Source organism: Nicotiana sylvestris, chromosome 3 (assembly GCF_000393655.2).
Source record: "Nicotiana sylvestris chromosome 3, ASM39365v2, whole genome shotgun sequence".
Lineage (NCBI taxonomy): Eukaryota > Viridiplantae > Streptophyta > Magnoliopsida > Solanales > Solanaceae > Nicotiana > Nicotiana sylvestris.
In genome coordinates, this window is record NC_091059.1 from 12744281 (window position 1) to 12766735 (window position 22455).

Below are 22455 nucleotides of genomic sequence, written 5' to 3' on the forward strand. Positions count from 1 at the left end.
GAGGGGGAGGAAGGCCCTTCCATACAGGCTATAAGTAGAAGAGCACGCCTCAATAACTGGACCATCAGTACAACAAAAGGCCGACGAGCCCCGGGTATTACTATTACTTATCTTGATGACCCAATGACTGTGACATGCAATGAGACAACACAACAAACGAACATAGATTCACAGGAAGATGACATACCGGATGAGATTGTTAAAGAAGTTGAGAATTTTGAAAACAGACCTAAGTCCAACCTAGACAAGACAAAAATTGTTACCTGGGAGATGCAGAAAACGTCAAAGAAGCACGAATCAACGTCCACTTATCACCATCAGAAAAGAAGGAATACACAGATTTACTAAGAGAATATGAGGACATATTCGCCTGGTCGTATGATGATATGATTGGCTTGAGTACGTCTATTGTGGCTCACAAACTGCCAACCTATTCAGCATGTCTGCCGGTAAAGGAAAAGCTCAAAAATTTCAAGCCTGATATGAGTCTGAAAATAAAGGAAGAAGTCACTAAGCAGGTCAAAACTAAGGTTCTCAGGGTAGTAGAATACCCGATGTTGTTAGCCAACATCGTGCCTGTACCAAAGAAGGATGGGAAGGTCAGAGTTTGTGTCGACTACCGGGATCTCAATCGGGCTAGTCCAAAAGACGACTTCCCTTTGCCAAACATACACATCCTTATTGACAATTGCACCAAGCATGAGTTGCAATCATTTGTAGATTGTTTCGCTGGTTATCATCAGATCTATATGGATGAAGAAGATGCTGAGAAAATGGCTTTTATTACGCCGTGGGGAATGTATTGTTACAAGATGATGTCGTTTGAGTTGTAGAATGTAGGGTCCACCTACATGAGGGCCATGACCACCATTTTCCACGATATGATACACAAGGAGATTGAGGTATATTTAGATGATGTCATCATCAAGTCCAAGAGAGCCACTGATCACATGAAAGATTTGAGGAAGTTCTTCAATAGACTACGAAGGTACAACCTGAAACTGAACCCTGCAAAATGCGCATTTGGGGTTCCTGCTAGGAAATTGCTTGGGTTTATTGTGAGTCGCCGAGGAATAGAACTGGATCAGTCAAAAGTCAAAGCTATTCAAGAATTGCCACCACCAAAGAGCAAGAAGGATGTGATGAGTTTCTTAGGAAGGCTTAATTACATCAGCCGGTTCATAGCACAGTTTACAGTTATCTGTGAGCCGATCTTTAAGATGTTGAAGAAGGACGCCGCTACCGAATGGACCAATGACTGTCAGAAGGCCTTCGATAGAATCAAGGAGTACTTGTCAACACCACCAGTCCTGGTCCCGCCTGAGCCAGGTAAACCCTTATTACTCTACCTTACAATATTAGATGGAGCTTTTGGTTGCGTTCTAGGGTAGCATGATGAAGTGGGGAGGAAGGAGCAGGCCATCTATTACCTCAGTAAGAACTTCACCCCGTACGAGGCCCGGTATTCTCTGTTAGAGTGCACCTGCTGTGCTTTGGCTTGGGTACCTTAGAAGCTGAGGCATTACTTCTGTGCCTATACCACGTATCTCATATCAAGGATGGATCCTTTGAAGTACATCTTTAAGAAGCCCATGCCCACTGGCAAGCTAGCCAAGTGGCAAATCCTGTTGAGTGAATTTGATATTGTCTAAGTAACTAAGAAGGCAATCAAGGGATAGGCACTAGTAGATCACCTTGCTGAAAAGCCCGTGGATGGAGAATACAAACCCCTGAAAACGTATTTTCCTGACGAGGATGTATCATTCATAGGAGAAAACATTGCAGAATCCTATGATGGTTGGAGAATGTTTTTCGACGGAGCAGCAAACTTCAAGGGAGTTTCCATAGGAGTTGTCCTAGTATCGGGAACCGGTCAACATTATCCGGTGTCTGCCAAACTCAGGTTCCCGTGCACCAACAACATGGCCGAATATGCAGCTTGCATCCTAGGGCTCAAGATAGCCATTGACATGAACATTCAAGAGTTGTTAGTGATCGGAGATTCAGACCTACTCATACATCAGGTCCGAGAAGAATGGGCAACCAAGAACTCCAAGATACTCCCGTATCTGCATCATGTACAGGAATTGAGGAAGAGGTTCACAAAACCAGAGTTCCAACATGTTCCTAGAGTCCAGAATGAGTTCATTGATGCATTGGCTACCCCATCATCCATGATACAATATCCAGACAAAAACTTCATTGATCCCATTCTAGTGAAAATACATGATCAGCCGGCTTATTGTGCCCATGTTGAAGAAGAAGCAGACGGAAAGCCTTGGTTTTATGATATCAAGGAATATTTGGCAAAAGAGAGTACCCAGAGCTTGCAAATCCTACTCAAAAATGCACTCTTCGAAGGTTGTCCAATAATTTCTTTCACAGCGGAGGAATCCTGTATAGGAGGACTCCTGATTTGGGATTACTAAGGTGTGTCGACACAAAAGAAGCATCCAGGTTACTAGAGGAAATTCACGCCGGGACCTGCGGTCCACATATGAACAACTTTGTCTTAGCAAAAAAGATACTCCGAGTTGGTTATTTTGGATGACTATGGAAACGGACTGCATCCAGTATGTCCAGAAATGCCACCGCTGTCAAATACATGCAGACATGATAAAGGTACTGCCAAACGAGCTTAATGCAACAAGTTCACCATGGTCGTACGTCGTTTGGCAAATGGATGTTATTGGACAAATCGAGCCTGCCGCTTCCAACGGGCACAAATTTATCCTGGTAGCAATTGACTATTTCACCAAATGGGTCAAAGCGGCATCTTACAGAGCAGTGACTAAGAAAGTTGTGCCAGACTTTGTCCGCGACCGCATTGTTTGTCAATTTGGGATTCCAAAGTCAATCATTACTGATAATGTCTCCAACCTCAATAGTGACTTGATGAAAGCTATGTGTGGAACTTTCAAGATCAAACACAAGAATTCTACAGCCTACAAGCCTTAGAGGAATGGAGTTGTAGAAGCTACCAACAAGAATATCAAGAAGATATTTAGGAAAATGGTAGAGAAGCATAAACAGTGGCACGAGAAGTTATCATTTTCTTTATTGGGGTATCGCACCACAGTTCGCACATCAACCGGGGCAACCCCCTATATGCTGGTTTATGGTACAAAAGCTGTTTTTCCCACCGAAGTAGAAATTCCCTCCTTAAGGATCATACAGGAAGCTGAGCTCGACGACGCAGAATGGATGAAAGTTGTTATGAGCAACTAGCCCTTATAGACAGAAAGAGAATGAATGCAGTTTGCCATAGTCAACTCTATCAGAATAGAATGTCCAGAGCCTTCAACAAAAGAGTCAAGCCGAGATAGTTCACACCAGGGCAGCTGGTGTTAAAGAAAAAATTTTCGCATCAAGATGAAGCCGCAGGGAAATTCTCTCCCAACTGGCAGGGTCATACATGGTTCATCGGATTTTGACAGGAGGAGCCCTCATACTTGCAGAAATGGACAGAGAAGTCTGGCCAAAATCTATCAACTCAGATGCAGTCAAGCGTTACAATGTGTAATCTTTATGCTTCCCTTATATGATGTAAATTGAACTATGCCTGACCTGATTCCCATTTAAGAGGGTATACGTAGGCCTATGAGTTCGGTCACAATTCAACAAAAATTTCATCTCCCCCTGCAATTGGAAACTGGGGCAGAATTTTAAGGAGGACCCTCAAAATTCCAAAGTAATTTCAGTCGATCGTCGCAAGCAACAGTCAGAAGCGTCAACCCATTAAACTGGGGCAGAATTTTGAGGAGGACCCTCAAAATTCCGTAGCAAGAGAGGTTGCAATGTCTCGAACTAAGTCACAGTCGTCGGTTCATCTAAATACTATCTTAATTATATACCTATGTTATATTTTTACAAATCATGCATGTTTATTACTGAAATTGCCTTGTTTATCAATGCTACCCTAATGATACATATAGTATCACCAGATCGAAGCAGAGCAAGTCAAGAAGAGCCAGTGGGGATACGAACTAACCTTCCCCCTTTACTAAATCCAAGATTTTTCTTTAGATGCAGGCACTTGGATTACGAAAGCATCATACATACAATACACTCACAAGACAAACATCATTCAGGAGTACAACTCTCAGAACTATCGCACTTATTCACATTTGCCATCCATGCATATCGGTGACGTTCCGTGTGTCACCACGTTCTCAGCAGTCACAATATCACAATCCACTATCAGCTAAGAAATCTTTGTTACTGTTTGCTACTTTATTTCTTGCCTAAGGCTACCATATGCCTTTCGAGACTAAACGCTGTCTCCATATGTATTTCTGCATTGCATAAGGCTACCATTCTGCCTTCTGAGACTAAATGCTGTCTCCATCTGCATTTCTGCATTGCATAAGGCTACCAAATATCGCCGCCTTATCTACATTTGCATGGCTGAAATATCGCCACCTTATCTACATTTGCATGGCTGAAATATCGCCACCTTATCTACATTTGCATGGCTGAAAGATTGCCAAATACTTCATCTTATAAGCTAAAAGACCGCCAAAACATCCAAAGGCGTCATTGTTCGGAGGCACCATTTTCATAGCCCGAGAACAACATGTCATGGACTGAAGACCCCTTTTAATCTTTTGCATATCATTATTCAAAGGCGTCATGGTTCGGAGGCATCATCCTCATAGCCCGAGAGCATCATTTCATGGCCTACGAATCCTTTATTATACATGGTCTAAGGACATCATTCTAACCGTCCGAAGACAATCCTCATGGTCCGATGGGAGATTGCATCATGTTTAAATTTATGCACAATATATGCTTGTATTGCTTATTTGCAGGTAAACCGGCAAGCAAAGACCATCTTGGCAGGAGCGATCCCGCTCTAGTTCCCGTAGCCATGTCCAATATTAACCATTCCTCCGTCCTGAATATTGTGTTCGTTCTCGAAAGTCTCCATCGGCATACCCCGCCAATGAATCCCGAACTACATATGGCCTGATTCCAGTAAGACCAGGGATATGTAATCAACTCAGAAGCCAGGGTGTGGCCTAATTTCTCAAACCATTTTGCTTGGTCAAAATTGGTCATCATATCTTTACCCGACAATTCTTTCATACTTCTCGGGTAAAGAGGGGCAGTTGTTGATATCCAATTTTTCCATATATATTTTTTATATGCAAAATTCTTTCAAAATAGAATATATATATATATATATATATGCATATAAAAGTATGTCCCAATGTTTTATTAATTTTCTTAATTTTAAAGTTTTTTTAACCAATTTATTTCTTTGTTTTATTCATAAAAAACCCAATAATAATTCCCAAAGTTATCAATCTAGGTGATTTATTTATTGGATTCTCATATTTATACTAAAATATATTCAAGATAATTTTTGCATATTTTCACAAATTTATTTAGTATTTTTAAAACTAAATTGAATATAATTGCAATATTAGTCTCTTTTAGATTTAATTGCGTTATATTTATAAAAATTAAGTCCAGTCTTTTTAAATTGATAATTATGTATTATAAATCATTTTAGTACCTTCAATTTATTTCCAAGAATTAATTTACTATTTTTTATAAAATTAAAAGGGAAAAGTGGCTATTGCAATTATAGCCCAAATTGAGTTTCAATTATAGCCCAAAATAGGCCCCCAATTTCCCAACCCAATTTCAATTTCAACCCGGCCCCCGAACCAATCTAAATAACCCAACCCGGATCCCCTACCTAACCCTTTCAATCCTGGCCGTTGATCATTTAAATCAAGGACCAATATCGGCCCTTTCCATTTTTAACCTCAAACGACCCCTTACCCCACCTCATTTCACACCAAATGCCGCCCTTGAATCCCTTTCCCTCTCAACTCTCTCTGCAATCCCTCATGAACCCTAGCGCCGCCACCTAGCCCAACCCTAATACCTCACAAATCTATGGTTTCCAAGGTCATCGGAGACCTGTATCAACCCCTCATGTCTTCTACGTGTTCGATTCTTATGGTCTCAAGGCTAGATCTTGAAAGAGCTTGGTCCAGACCCTGTTCGATTTTAGTTCATGACTATTCTCCAGTCAGCCACGGCTATTCGAGTCAAACTCTTGACTCTCCTGCTTAGATCGATGGTTTTCAAAGCCTTTCTCATCACTTGGGGTTCTTCTGAAACCCTAACCTCTAAGGTTCTTTCGATTTATTTTAGATCTATTTCAGATCTATGTTTGCTCTGAACTGCTAAGCGTTTTTCTCGAAGTTTCTTTTAAAACTCTGCCTTCAAAACCCCTTATCTTTTCCGATTAGGGTTCTTGTTAGTTTATTTCAAAACTTTTCTCTGATTTTTGACATGTTCTACTTTGTTTCCCTATATCTTTCTTCTACTTGAGTTTGCATGTTAAAAGCCCTAATTTCTTATGACTGTTTATTAGACGAATGTTTGTTTGCCTGAGTTTCTGTCCGATTTGTTTGTTTATCCTCTTTTTAAAAAAACTCTTCTATTGTTGAAAATCCTATGGTTTTGGGTCTGAGGCTGTTCGTTTAAGTGCATAACTCGATTTTGAAGTTCTTTATCTCAAAATCTCTTATTTCTCTATGTGATTCTTCTGACTCTGGTTTTCTATCATCTCCAAAAATCGATTATGCTCGAAACCCTAATTTTCAAGAGGGGTTTTCTTCACCTGCTATTGTGAGATCTTCACATGCTTTGATATTCTATGTTTTCTTCACTACTTGACCTACTGGGCTATCATGTTTTGAATGTTGCTATCCACTGAATTTTGTGCTACTATTGTATGCTATTTCCTTCTGCCAATAGGCTTGGCCTCGCATGTATAGTGTTTATGCACCTATTTGTATGCTAAGTTTCGTTCTTTGTTGGACCTTCAACTTGTGATTGATTTCGAACTTTTCCTTTGTGAAATTCTGATTTCACTTGCCTGTTAGGGTTAATTGATTTTCTTTTCCTGTTTTTCCTTGCTGAATTCTTTCCAAAATTAGTGTATCTCTGCACTTAGACTCGATGGCCTACTTAATGTTTTACTACTTCTTTTATGGCAACTGTCAGCCTGCTTATAAATTGATTTCTTTCCTTATTTTTGAACCTATCACTGCCCGTTAAGCAAAGTGATCCCTTAATTAAAGGCAATCACTTGTATAATTAATTCTGAATCATGATTGTTTCCATGTTTGTAGCTTATTACCCTCTCTTACTCGTTTTCAAAAAGCTATAAATACCATGTACTTCTTTTCTTTCAAAAAACACGAACACAAGGCATAAACACTTGAGTTAAAACACACACTCCACCAAATCTCTCTTTTCTCTGTTACTACTATATTGCTGCCTTAACTAGCCGGCTGAAAGCCAAGGCTTGGTTGTGGGAAAACTTGCTTATTTTCTGTATTTGTATTTCTTACTGGTATGTTCTAATTAAGTTTTCTGCACCAACAACAATATGCTTATTTACTGTTTCTTACATTCTTGTCTGCCTACTGTTTGTATTTAGCCCAGTACCATTGTTTAGCATGCTGTAATTTCCTTTCTCCTGTTCTGAATCAATGTATCATGACCTGTGAATTCTAAACCCCTACCCCAATGTGTTTAATACTTGTGATTGGTTTGGGGCATGACAACATTGGAAATTGTTGTGCATGACCCAAACTTGATCCTCTTAGGATCATAAACTCCATGTTTCTCTTATATGTTGTGTGCTCTGGTCGATTTACAGGTATGTCAGCACTTCCTATTGTTGTACATGCCCAAAGTTAACCCATGCCTAAGTGTATAAGCTCCTTGCAAAGGATTCCCAATCCCCTGTCCCCTTTGTGTGAAGTTATTGACTCTCTGAAATGTTAATGGCTATCTCCCATCACCCTTTCCCTCTCCTTTATTCCCTCAGCTTTTAGAACTATGTTTCTGCACTTTCACTCTCTTCTTAGACTTAAGTTTTGCCCCCCTCATGTGAGCCTTGCCTTGGGACCTATGAGCTCCCTCTAAACGTGGACACGTGAGGGCTGACATTTCCACACTGCACCCATCTCCATTCTGGTTATGTAACTTGGGCAAGAGCACTGCCCGGGGTCCTATTGAGGCCCTTAGGGAGCTCTGACACACTCAAGTCTGAGAAAGACTTTGGATCAATGGCATTTTGAGGTGGTTTACTCCATAACTCAGAGAGGAAGTCAAGAATTAGGCTTCTTCTGGTTGTAACTTTTCTTTGTACTTTTCTAATGTGATTCAGTATTCCTGGATTGTAATAATTTGTAATGAGCATTTGGGGCTGGCTAGTGAAAAGGGTTGGGTAATTATGCATGCTCAAGGGTAGAAAACATGCCTATAAGACTGCTTTTTCTACATGTTCAATTCGCATTTAGAAAACATGCCTATAGGACTGCTTTTAATTCTGCATATTCACATCACATATAGAAACCATGTCTATAGGACCTACTTGTTCAACTTTACATCTAGATAACCTGCCTATAGGAATTATCTAAAATTCTGCATGTTTGTCACCGTTTAGATATCATGTTTTTTTTAGGGCCCAATTGGCTATAACCCAGTCACCTGTTAAAATCAGCATAATAAATAGAAATCATGCTTATAGGAATTCCCAAGTGAAAACCCACCTGTTTCCATTGTCTACTAGATATTATGCCTATAGGGGTTTGACATTATTCAGATACTATGTACGCAATGGTTTAAAATCGGCAATTATGTATACAAGGGTCTAAAATTAGTAATCCTAGATACCACGTTCATAGGAGTAAAAATTAGCGATAGTGGATACTGTCATCTGCAGAAACTGAAACTAGTCTAATTTAAAATTTGTCCATTATGAATCTTTTTTTAATTATCTGATTCCCTTATTTTAACGAGGTTTAGCAAGCATGCCTATAGGATTTCAAACAATTCGCTTTGAGTTATCACTGTTTCACCACCTTCTGAATAGATATCATGGCTATAGGACCCCGTCTAAATACTTAGGCAAGCCTTAGAGTAATGACTGTAAAATTGAGTCCGCCTTTATTAATTGTTACAACCAGCATGCAGGCCTGTTTTTGACTTCTTATCTGAGTTATGTAATAAACAAATTTGCTTCAATAATCAAACTCCCCTCGTCTTTAGTATTTTAATCAAACCTAAAAAGTATGTGCAAGTCATGCTAGTTATGTGTTTTTGTTCAAGGAGGTATATTTGAGCCTTTATCTGTTTATATGCTTCCCCAACATGCAGTATGTGTTTTTGTATGTCGCTTTAGATTTTTATCCTTTGAAACCAATCAGCCTAATATCTCACCCTTTAGGACTAGTAGTCCTAAGTGCCTCCGAGACTGATAGAAATGGGGCGGGTAATAGCATGTAATAGTAATCGAGGTCAATCCGTGCTTTAATACCTTAACGGGGTAGGAAGGGTAGATATGGATATGATGTCCGGTGCGCTAATGCCACGTGTAACCCCTATTTTGAGGAGTGATTACCGGGTATTGCATTGATGTGATCCATATTAAATATAAACCTAGGATCCCCTTTCCTTTTATTTGCAAACTCTTTTTTTAACTCTTCTTTTAATTATTCTTTCTTTTTTATGTGTTTAAATCCCCTAATATTTGAGCTCATACTTATATATTTGCTAAATTCACAATAACTGTCTGGCCGGGAACCACACTAGTGGATCCTAAGGGGTGCCTAACACCTTCCCCTTGAGATAAATTCAGGCCCTTACCCTATCTCTGGTTATTTAAATGACTTAGAATTGAACCCCATTGGTGTCCTAATGCACCTTAAATCTTTAGGTGACGATTCTTCAAAAAAGCAAAACCCAGCTCCTGAAAGGAACGAGTTGTCCCATACCAAATGTCATAAACCCGATTTCACAAGAAAAAAGGGGCACGACAATAAAGACATAACATAGAGATCTCTTCATTCATATATTCAGGTACCTGGACCTCTCTTGAGATTTTATGAAGTGTTATGTCATGTGATCTTCTAGATCACTTGCCTCCTTATTATGATCATTTTGATCATTTGCTCATCTACTTTATCAAGAAGTGTATTTGAAACTTATTTGTTTGTATGCCTTAAGTGTACCACAGACTTTGTCCTTCCAAGATATATTCTTGTAGGAGCATTTTCAGTGAGAATATAGCTACTTTCTTTGGGCCAGCAAATGCGTCCGACATGCTTTGCAATAAATTGCACATGAATTATCTTTTTATGAACTTCAAGTTCATATTATCTTATTCGAGGATCAAGATGTACACATGATAATTCATTCCACATAACTTTTTCTCTATTGTTTATCATATCTCTCCCGCATGTTAGAAAAACTAACTTGTTTTCTCAACTTTGAGAACTCATCTTTGTGCGTTATGGTGTTAATCAATATACACCGCACATCAATAATAATAAGATGGAATTTCCTGACCTTGAACTATTTGTGAGGGGAGAATGTAATATACTTTCATATATAACCTATATCAAACTAATTGATATAGATAACTTTGTTCTCATAAGTAATAGTTTAGCTATTAAGTGGAGGCGCTCAATAAATTATTTTGCTAAACCAGCTGTAATGTAAACCAGCTTATCAAGATGAACTTCTTGATTAGAAAATCTGGAAATTATGCTCGAAATTAAACTATTGAGCAAGTTACCTCGCAAAACACCATGTTGCGAGTTAATAATAATTGCACATGTAACCATCTCATAGATGTGTCTTATGTGGTATACATGACAGATGAATGGGCCCATATTCACTTTTAATATTTCCAGCATTCATGGGATTCAATCTCAATTTTAGTTGGTCTATTAATTAATAAGAACAAGCAATGTAAGAGAATTCTTAAAGAACTTTCTAGTTCTTTAATATTTACCCATGTGAATTCTCTATTATTTTTGCACATCATACGTAAATTGATATGGTTAACCCAAATGCCAACTGAATAAATTATCAATATTGATAAACTTCAAATTTACACCATGACGTGTGCAATTATCAATAAACTCCAAGTTTATTATGATATAGGTTTTTATATCAATAAACTTTTACTTTATTATGGAATTCGTTTGTTTGTGTAGTACAAACTGAAGAATAAAGCGGGTAACTTTTCACATACATATTACCCGCTACAAGGTGTAGTAATAGAAGATATTAAACCTTTCCTTTATTTATAGTCTCAATATGACCAACCGCTTTCGCGAATACTTTAGAAATTAAATAAGTTTCTTTGAGACTTACTACAACACAATATCTTATTGATAATCAATTTTATTTCTCCAAAATAGTGGTAATTGGCTCTTCCGGAGCTCTCAATTAATTTTGTACTACCACATATTCATCAACATCCATATGGTCATATATCTCTTTCAAGGAGAAAGTTATACCATTATGGTCATGGTCAAAATTATATGTGCAAGATATGTTTCTTGCATTATTGTTGTCCTTTAATAATCACATTGCCAAAATATTTTGGCGTACAATAGGTACGTGACCAATGACCATTCATGCCATAATATTGACATTATTTTCTTATATCATCGCCAACCTCCTTCTAGAGGTGAGTGTGGTATATTCGCTACCACTAGCACATTCATATTCTTTGAAGAATGAATATGTATTCATAAATCAGATGTTGTCACATTCACATCATGAATGAGCCATAATCATGCTTTATAAAATCTCATGTCATATCAATGACAAATATTACTTTCACAAAGTGAAAGATTATTTTGAGAATCCTTATTATTCTCATCATCACAATGATGACGATTATAATTTCGTATATTGCCACGTCCACATCCATTGATACCTTCACGGTAATAATTTTGTCTTCTTTCAGACTTATCACATTCTCTTAAGGGAATGAGAATGGAGCAAATACAATGGGACAGATTTTTAATTCTTTGCCCACGATCATACATGAATTTGATCATGGCAAGGCATAGAAATTTTAACCACTTTGGGTGGTTATAATTTCTTTCAAATTCTATTAGAGTTATAATCAAAGTTTATTGTCTTTGCTTGTATTTAAAATCAAATTATAGAATAAAAGAGAAAAATACGATAAAACACTTACCTTAAATCTAGAATTTAATCATGAAGGAAGTTCATGGAACAATTGACAATCATTATGCTCAATCCCAAAGCTTCTACTCAATTGATTAGAGTCTCGTGTTGATAACGTGTTATGAAACAATAAAAGAAAAAGGAAATCATTGCAAAGAAAGGTAGAGAGAGAGGATTCTTATTGATTTGGAGTGAATTACAATGGAATAGGACCCATTAATTTATAGGGAAAGAGTGACTTAGCCACCAAGTAAAATCCCTAAGATCTCTCTAAAATATGTAAAAATTGTACGAGGCGCCCTATTTGGTCGCCCCCATTTAACCTATACCCATTTTTTTTAAAAACCTTTAACTTGTACCCACTTTTTAAATAACTTTAGCCCAATTTCTCCTCCTTCTACTTCTTCTTCGTTTTCAAGTAAAGGAAATGGAAAGTCACAACTGCTTCAGTGCGATAAAATCACTTAGTTTCTTTTATCCAATTAATCAAACGAAATTGTGGTTTCTTTCATAGAAATACAGGATGTGTATATGAGTGCATTGGCCATTATTTCAGCAGTTTTTCCTGTCGACTTTTCAGAAATGAGTAGCTCAAGTAAGGTTGTGTGGTATGTAGCAATCATTTCATAAAAGCACTTTGTGGTTGTGTAGGCACAATAGTATGCGTTCCATTTCATCGCTTTATAAACAGACTATTAGCATGTTTGGCCAAAAATTGACGTGTTTGGCCAAGCTTTTGGAAGGAAAAAAAGTGTTTTTGAGGAGAAGTACAAGCAGTTTGGAGAAGCAGAAAAAAAAGTAGTTTATCTCCAAAAGCATTTTTTTGAGAAGCACTTTTGAGAAAAATATACTTATAAGCAGTTTTTTAAAGCTTGGTCAAACACTAATTGCTGCTCAGAAGTGATTTTCAAACTAATTAGCCAAACACAAATTGTTTCTCACCAAAAGTACTTTTGAGAAAAGCACTTTTGAAAAAAAGCACTTCTCAAAATAAGCTGATTTTTGCAGCTTGGCCAAACAAGCTATATGTTTGATTTAAAAGTAAAAAAATCAATATGACAGTTTGTGCCGTTTGAAGTCCATAGATTAATGGGGTTCTTTAGCGATAAGTTATTTTTCTATCTCTGAGTTTTGCTTTCACAAACAAAATACAGATGACCAAGATCCCAAACAAGCATAAATAGTGCTGAAATTTTTACAAATGAACTAAATAATTTCGACAGTTACAAAACAAAAACTTCAGCTCTAGAGCTGAAGTTCGCCAGTTACAAAAATAAAAACTTCAGTTCTAGAGCTGAAGTTCGCGAGTTACAAAATAAAAACTTCAGCTCTAGAGCTGAAGTTCGCCAGTTACAAAAACAAAAGCGTTAGCTCTAGAGTTGAAGTTCGCCAGTTACAAAAACAAAAACGTTAGCTCTAAAGCTGAAGTTCACCAGTTACAAAACAAAAACTTTAGCACACTTGCTACTTCAGGCCCGTCTACTAGAATGCTGAAGTTTTGCGTGATTGTCTTTGCTACTTCAGCCCCATATGCTGAAGTTATGCAAAAAAGCGGGTACGCTTGCAATTTTTTTTGCAAAGCGGACACAAGTTAAAACGTGACACAAAAAGCGGGTATAGATGCAAATGCCTCCTAAAATATAGACATTCACCTTAAATAGAATTCTATTTGTAACAGAAATGCCTTATTATGATTTATGAGGACTTATGTGAAACTATCATATGAAAATTATTCTTATTTATGTGACCTAATAATAGCAAACTTCTAAGTGCATATTTTCTAAAAGATTAACATAGTAAACTTTTAATTGCATGTATGTGTATTCTAAAAGATTTATCTAAGTTTATAAAAATAGAATAAAAGCCTACAAAATATGCGTGTTTCCATTCTTGATGGTTGTGGTCGTGTAAATCAATACATAATTAAAATCCAAAAAATTATTATAACATGCAAATATAAGTAACTAATTTAAGTTTGTTAGATATATGCATAAGTTCGGTATCTTGATGAGATTCGATGCATTAATCCTAACATGATTGCATTTAATCTGCTCCTTTTTTATCAGTTAACCAAAACTTTTACACGGCAAGAATTTACACCACCAAACATAAACTCAACCCAATAATTAATTACAACTTATATTGAATATATTTTGCTTCGATTTTTTAGGACTTCCTATTTAGTTCAATCAAAAAAGGTTTCGTAACCCAAAATTTTAGTTGATTTAAAAGTTCTATATATTAGGAAAAATTTTAAATTACTATTTTGTCTAGTGGGAACTCTATTTTTATTGGGTGAAAAAGGCGTACGATATTTCGCTAATGGCCTTCGTGCTTTTAATATAGTATAAATATATATTAAACTTTGAACTTCTCATTTTACCTTTAATGAAATAATTTTTAGCACAACTTTCTATGGCTTGTTTTAACCACAATTCAAAATTCTTCATTTTTCTCTTAAAATTCGTGTTCAGTCAAATACCCCTCACATAAATTGAAACGGAGAGCACCATGTTTTGCTAATATATATGGCATGCAAAGTTCAAAATAAATGCTTAATGTTTGGTAGATGCAATATATGCAATCTGTTAAAAATCATTTGTAGAAAAGTATCTTAATCTGCTTCAAAGGGTATACACAATGATACTTAAGTATTTTAGGAAGTCTGTAATTCTGCAAACCAAATGGATGCATAATCAACTAGTAAAATGTACAGAGGCTTGCCACCCCTAGATCATTCTTTTGCTAAAGAACATTTCAATTAATCCGATGCCTCAATCCCAAATGTCTACTTTTCAGAGAACAATCCTAACACAATAAGATTATTGAGATGATAAGATAACTCCTTATGTATCGCTGCTATCTCGCTCCACACCTCTCTAAAAGATAGGGAAAAAAATTACAGCCACTATTGTAGCAATTTTTTCCAGATTCATGTGAATATTCAGTATGTTTACATTTACACAAAAATAAGGTGAAATACCTGTTGAAACGATTCATTTTTCCTCTTAAGCCCACAATTCGGGCAAACCCATCCCTAATGAATTAGCTTAAACTAAGAAGTGGGGAATTATAGAGGTGGATAGAAATATGACGACAAGGAAAACCCAAGGAAAAGAAGGCCCCCAACCGTTGCTACTGTCCGCTGTGAGATCCTGGACGCAAGCATACTTCCACCCACCACTGCCACTGAAGTACATATAGTGTGTCCTATTACAGCCCCAACAGCAACTCCAATTGCATTTTTGTGTGTAGCTAGCTGCAAATTGAAAATGCATATAATCGGTGAAACACCGTCAAACTTCTCTTAAAACCCCGAAATCTGTAAGCAGTTTATTGAGCCTTTTCACAGTATTATCGCACAACGTACTCAGCAAAGGAGATAGTCACATAAGGCTTAGCATGATTGAGACAAAATAATAATGTTAATACTGATCTGGTTATTTGTTACATGTATAGCTCCGCACGAGCTGTAACATTCTCTTCTATTAAGATCAAGACTAAAGGAAGACGTGAAAATTGATTCACTCTTCTTTTTCTTTTTCTTTTTTTATAAGAGCACTGTGGGATATAGTGTAGGGATTGTTAGATTTCAAGAACCTCTACTTTTAGAGAATCCTTAATTTGCCTTAAAAGACATATTATCTATTATTGGAACGTGACGAGTCTAAAACTAACCAACCAAAACTAGTTAGGATTTGAGGCATAGTTGATTTATCCAAGAATAGATATAAGAAGGTTGTAGAACTAGATTGATGGTGCCCAACCTTATGCACCAACTCATTTTAATGCATAGACACCATAACCAGCACCAAGTCACCGAAGAGATAATAGGTCAACCATCGCAGATAAACATTTCACAAAGCAAATGAAGAATAATTAGATAGTAAGAAAAGATCATACAAACGTGAGTCATTTAATAAGAAATATTAAAAAACCGTAGCATAACACATACACAGAAAACCTCCACAAAGAACATATATGTGCCAATCAGTATCTAGCATTTCAAAATCATTGAAAAATCAGAAAATACATTCATTTAACTTAGCAGTTATTTAAAAAAGATTATTAAGCACATTTTTATTAGTGATTTAACATTTTGTGTACATTAACGTCTGGCAATACTAATAACTATCATAATTCATAGCACATGGAAATGTGTTGCAGAACTTACAAGTAGAATAAAACCAAGAGACTTTCTCTAAATTATTGAATGAGGAATTGCTCACCTATTTGGGAGTGGGACTGGGACTAATATAAATGCATTGAATATGATTGTCATTTCAGAATCCAGTAACCTTCCATGGTGGTTCAGTTGTAAAATGTTGTACTTGCAATATAATGCATCAAACTTTAGAGAAACAAATCTAGTAGATACAACCTATATTACATTGAAAAACTAGCTTACCCAATTGACGATTGAGCACAATCAGGTGCCACTTAAGTGGGTATCCCATTCAACTGATGCCAGACCAGGATCACTATGTTCAGCTTCTTTTTTTTGAATTGGAAAAAAAAAAAAAAAAATGGGACTAATATAAATGCATTGAATATGATTGTCATTTCAGAATCCAGTAACCTCCCATGGTGGTTCAGTTGTAAAATGTTGTACTTGCAATATAATGCATCAAACTTTAGAGAAACAAATCTAGTAGATACAACCTATATTACATTGAAAAACTAGCTTACCCAATTGACGATTGAGCACAATCAGGTGCCACTTAAGTGGGTATCCCATTCAACTGATGCCAGACCAGGATCACTATGTTCAGCTTTTGAATTTGAAAAGTTATAAACAAAACAGAGTGCCTAATTCTTTTCCTCATGGCATCAATCAAATACCCCAAGAAACACAAACACACAAATGCAAAAACAAGGAGGTGGAAGAAACACTTAGAAAGCCAAGACATTCGGAAGCACATGACAACCAACATAGCATCTGGCTTTATATGAGCCACAACAAAGAAAAGGAATTGAAAATATCTTACAGCAATTGTTGCTATCTGGCTACGGTCTCCCCACTCTGCTAGAAAGGTCAAGATAAAGGACTGCACAGACAACACAAGGGTAGGCATAAATTAGTTATTTTGCAGTTGTCATAAATTTGAGATTGTATCATTGTAATTAACTTAAGATATCATAACCTCATAATGCCATATTTGATATAACTCAAGGAGCAGCAAAATCAACATGAAAGGAACGTTCGGGTCATTTAAGTGGTAAGAGAGGAAGCAAAGTAAAAGTGGAGAAGATACATATTTTTCTTTGGAGAAGGAGCGGAGAAGATATATTAGCTGTTTCATTCTCCACTTTTTGGATGTAAGAGACTCTATTCACCCCAAAGTACCAATTAAGTCCTCCCCAACACTAGCTGTTTCTAGTGTATGGCTTGGTAAAGTTAGAATGAGAATGAGGGCAAGTTGAGGGGAAGTTTTAGGCAGAAGGAGAAGAGTTTACAGGAAACTTTGAGTGCATTTGAGAACTCTCTTCTGACCACTATTAAATCTGCCTAGATAAAAATTCTATAATTTCCCTATCCTGTCTTAGCAATTTTTTTACTTCCACATGCTCAAACCAGAAGATGGGATGAGAAAACAAGTATTAGTCACAATCAGCAAAAAGCATTCCTAGCAAGGGAAATCTGACAAATTTGATTTTCCTTTAATTTTTCCTACCACTTATGAAACATGGCCTTGAGGAAGGCTCCGTTCTTCATGACTCTTTACAGCAACCATTGAAATTAATGTTGCCCTTTTTATTTCACTAATCATTCAAGTTACAGAATGAAAAAACAATATCATTCACCTGGAGAAAGGACACCCAACTCCACCTGACTTCCTTCTTGCATGAGGGTTTCACCCAATGGGTCAAATACAAATATAACAAGCCAACCCTTTAAAAGCATCCAATAGCTCAAGTGTACAGACATACCTCCAAATATATAGGCGTACAAAATCTGGAAAAGAAACGTCTGACTGCTGCTTTCCCCTGTCCAGCTTCAAGTTTTTCTTCAACCTGACATTTTGAGAAGTAAATTGCATATGGTTATTTTGAGGAATGAATTTTTTTTGGTGATGGACCGACCCTGCCCTCTCCTAAGAGTTAGAGGCTCAGCCTCCGACTAAGCCTCCCCTTGTTCTTTTAACGGATCCAGGGTTCGGACCCCTTAATTGCAAGGCAGGATCTTAACCGGACCTCTTTGTGCTGTGAAATCTAAAAATAAAACAGAGATTTGACTAGCCTTTGAAAAGAGAAAATGAAACTTCATTGAGAAATCTCCACATTGTCAAATTAGAATCTCAAAATGAAGCTCAAGTTGAATTTTTGTGCACGTGCAAAGATAGTAACTACAATTTTCTTCCAATTCTTGCTAAGGTACACATACCTCCTCTATTTCCTTTTTCTGGGAAGCTTTTGAATCTGACGACCTCCATGCAATATAGAGAAGCCGAAGCCCAAAAAAGGCATAAAGAACTGCAATAAAATAAAAATAAAAATAAAAACATCCTAATTATCTCATAGAACAAATTGCTAGTATAGGACTATAGGTAAAATAAAGTATAGAATGGAGAGTATCAGCCTCATCTTAAAAGAGATTAGGAAAATACGCAAGAGGATAGAGTCACAAACAAAAAGAAGAAAAGAGATAAGAAAACGAAATGGCATCACAAGAAGGAATAATGAACAATAGAGTAATATAGCATTCCAGGTAGAAATTATTATCTACTTTATGGTACATAGAAAAAGGACTAGTTCTAAACTAGTTCAATCAGCACAAAGGGCAAACATTTCAAGGTCCTTGACTTATGAGTCAAAACAGATCTTATTGATATCTAGACAACCAAGATTGAGGAACCTGAAGGGAAAAAAGGGTCAGTATGGTAAGTTTTTTTAAATAACAATAGAAGTTTAGAATGATGAAAGAACATTACAAATTTGATTAGACATTTTTGCAGCCGACAAGAATCACATCTTAGGTATGGGAATTATAGCACAACAGAAGCAAGTTATAAGATGTAAAATGAATAACCTGTAGCTGCACTGTTTGTATGCTTCCTTGATATCAAATTTGGCACAATTCTACCAAGTCCAGTAGACAGTATCTACTTACATGAAGAGAAAACATAACGTTAGAACTACCTCCAACAATATGACTTCCTAGTAGATGAATAAAGAAGAGTTCAATACAGTATAAAACATTCATATAAATGAACAGAACACTGTCAATGTAGGTGCTATGACTGAACATAGAAAAGGAAACAGAGAGAAAATGCTGCTTCCAAGAGCTAATGCAGTTAAGAAGGAGATTCAATCACTTACTGTCATAACAAACAAGGCACTGAGTGCACCAGACAAAACAATTGACTTCGGGTGACGCATTGCCATCAGAGCTGCTATTATGAATGTCTCATCACCAATCTAGCAGCATAATCATCCATAAAATATTTATCAACGAATAAAGCAATATCTCGAGAAAGGTACTGCCAAAATGAATATTTCATTGCCAAACTGCATTTGGATTGAGAAACAAAAACATTCATTGAATATAACCAACCATCTAGTTCTCTCGGTTAAGCATGTTTGGTGAGTAACCGTATCATTGTCATTTTCTCTTTCTCATACAAACGACAATATTACATGGTGAAAGTAACACTCACAAGCAGCATTTAGTCTAAAAGTTCTTCCATGGTGGAAAGAGCTCCCCAAAATAAGCCGCAAAGCAATCGCAGTATCAACAAAAACACACACATCAAACAAGTTTAATAAAAGAACATAAAAGTTGAGCCACTAACCTCACTGACAAGGATCATGGAAAAACTAGCAAAGAAGGCATCAAAGATCCCAAGACCAGAATCCAAGTCCAGAGCAACATCAACAAAATCAGGATCATTGTCACCCCTTATAACACCAGTCTTAAGTTTTTCAACAATAATCTGCCCAGCAAAATAAATGTAAAACTCATTAAAATTAACAAACATATTGTGGTATCTCTAGAATATAGGTATCACTAGAATAGTACCACCAACATCTTAACAAGTCTTTAGTAACAACTAAATCGGCATAAAAGATATCCACAGGAAAAGGAGCCAGCACTTAATTATGGAACCATTTCCACCACCGTTCTTAGATTTTCTTTGTTCAGCTTGGAGACCATAAATACCTTTCCTTCAAAGACCTTGTTTTCAAATATAATCACCATGAATGTATAAAGCAGAACAAACAACAACTTCATAACTTCAAACATTTTAGCTTTGGTTAAGGCCTTAACAATGTTGATAATGCCAGCAGACAATACATCCCAATTCCCAGAAAAGCAAGATATGAGCACTACTGCACTATACAATATACATATGTCATTTCATATTATTCTATGGCTGCTCATGTAGTGCATTTAAAACGTGAATCTGAGTACCTGGGTAAATCGCAGTGCATGTGCCTACCATGCAGCAAGATTTGTTCCAAAATCCTTTTCTTTTGTATATCGGGTATGACTTTATTTTTATTAAGCATTTACTTCTTTATCCTATTTAAAAGAATCAAGATTTTACGTACAGAGAGAGGGGGAGAGAGAGAGTAGTATTCAAGACCATGACACAGTGGTCCTTAAAAGCTAGATTTAGAGGAAAAGACCCAGACAAAGTATCTGACTTCTTAAAAACTCTTCATATAATCCTCTAACATGCTCATCGAGTTCTATGGAGGAAAACCTTTTTTTCTTCCTTTCACACTAATGCTGCAGAAGATGAGTTCATGATGATTACTGTAGCTGGGTTTCGAGCTCGGAGTCTCCAGATTCATACTTCTATTACTCAACCATTTAACTATTCCCTTGCATACAAGCACTATGATGAACTTATAACAAATTTAGCGAAGTTAACTACGTGATCCAGCCAAGGCACAACATTTCAACAAATAAATAGCATACAAAAAATCTAATTATGTACAAACATTATGCAAATTTTCCCAATCTCAGCAGCTAAAGAATAGTAGACTCACTTTACTACGCCTGCCCAGATCTTTGAACCGTCCACCTGACTCCACTCTTTCATTTTCATCCCCAGCTTCCTAAATTGATATAGTATAAGCAAACATTTAAAATAAAAACGTATACATAAAAAGTGAACAGAGTTTAGGCAATACCTGAGCAGAGATCAAAGGGGAAGTGATGAGAAGTAAAAGGACTAAGAATGTAAAATTAGGACGAAGAATCCATATATTTCTTGGGTTTGATTGCAAACCCATGATTGTTTTCGTATTCCGGTGATTGATTTTTAAGCCCAATTCTCGAGATTATACGGTGGAACAAACGAGAAAAGGATTTTCAGGGATCGAGAAAAGGGAATTGGGATTTACGCAGGAAGTGTTCGTAGTAGGACAAGAGGGAGTAGTTAGAGGAGATCTTGCGGGTACGCGTTGTGAGCTATGGGATTTGGTAGCATCATCTCCCCAAATACAGACCTCCCTCCCCAAATGTGGTCCTATTTACTCATTATGCATATTCTAATTTTGAAGAGGAGAAACGATATGAGTCCGGAATAGAAATGTCGTTTTTTTTTACCCAAAATACTTTTTTTAGGCTAAAAAAAGTTACCATACTATATAACACGCCATTATGAATTGCCTTTTATAGACCGCACTTTACGTGGCAACAAGTATATAAAGTGCGGTTTATTACCGCATTTTATATAAAATACGGTAATAAACCGTATTTTATATACATAAATAATAGGTCCCCTTCCCTTTCCCCCACGTTCTGCCCAGATCCCTTTTCCGCTTCCTTCAAAAAATTACAGCGGTCCTCCCTCCATTAACGACTCAAAAAACTCGTGTGGACCCCATCCGTCCTGTAAAAAGTAAATATTGTTGGTCCCACATCCTAGCCAAGCCTTCTATTGTTGTGGGTTGCTTGTTTCAGAGTCAAATTTTTAAATCTTCAACTTTCCGAAAAACATAAATTGAGGTATTCCGATTTAGTTTATGTCCAAACTCGTATAAATAATGCATATTAGTTATTTTGAATGTGTTGTATATTATTTTGTATTATTTTTTTGCGATTCAATTGGTATGTTATTTTTATCCGGATTAAGATATTAATGTTATAAAAAAAATATGTAAAATTGTGAAATCGTTATTATTTGTTAATAAAAATGTTAATAAATTACTATTACTGTTTTATATGTATTTTTGTGATTACAATGTATTTGTTGTGTTTTATCTGGTTTAAATTATTTATTTGCTTAAAAACTAGTAATATAGTGTCTTTTAGGGTAGTAAAATGTAATGCCTTTTAGCGTAGTAAAATGTAGTGCCTTTTAGCATAGTATAATGTAGTACCTTTTAGCGTAGTAAAATATAGTGCATTTTAGCGTAGTTTCCCTGCAGTTTAAGTATCTCTTATACTCAAAAATACGTCAAAATAACTGATAG

General features: G+C 36.5%; 1 protein-coding gene across 1 annotated transcript; it reads right to left on the reverse strand.

The window, feature by feature from the left end:
- Positions 1 to 14926: 14926 nt before the first annotated feature.
- LOC104220357 (GDT1-like protein 4) lies at positions 14927 to 21542 on the reverse strand. Its single transcript, XM_009771204.2, has 9 exons — positions 21169 to 21542; positions 21025 to 21093; positions 19821 to 19961; positions 19348 to 19446; positions 19058 to 19130; positions 18413 to 18501; positions 17959 to 18042; positions 17016 to 17075; positions 14927 to 15286 (listed from the first exon to the last, which is right to left on the reverse strand). Exons 1-9 carry the CDS (start codon positions 21268 to 21270, stop codon positions 15098 to 15100), a joined length of 906 nt encoding a protein of 301 aa, XP_009769506.1. The 5' UTR covers positions 21271 to 21542; the 3' UTR covers positions 14927 to 15097.
- Positions 21543 to 22455: the final 913 nt, after the last annotated feature.

Coding starts and splice junctions, on each gene's coding strand:
- LOC104220357 (XM_009771204.2), bottom strand. CDS start 21,270: ATGGGTTTGCAATCAAACCCAAGAAATATATGGATTCTTCGTCCTAAT. Junction 19,962..21,024: donor ATCTGGGCAGGCGTAGTAAA/GTGAGTCTACTA, acceptor TTTGCTGGGCAG/ATTATTGTTGAAAAACTTAA. Junction 15,287..17,015: donor GCCAGATAGCAACAATTGCT/GTAAGATATTTT, acceptor TTCAATTTGCAG/CTAGCTACACACAAAAATGC.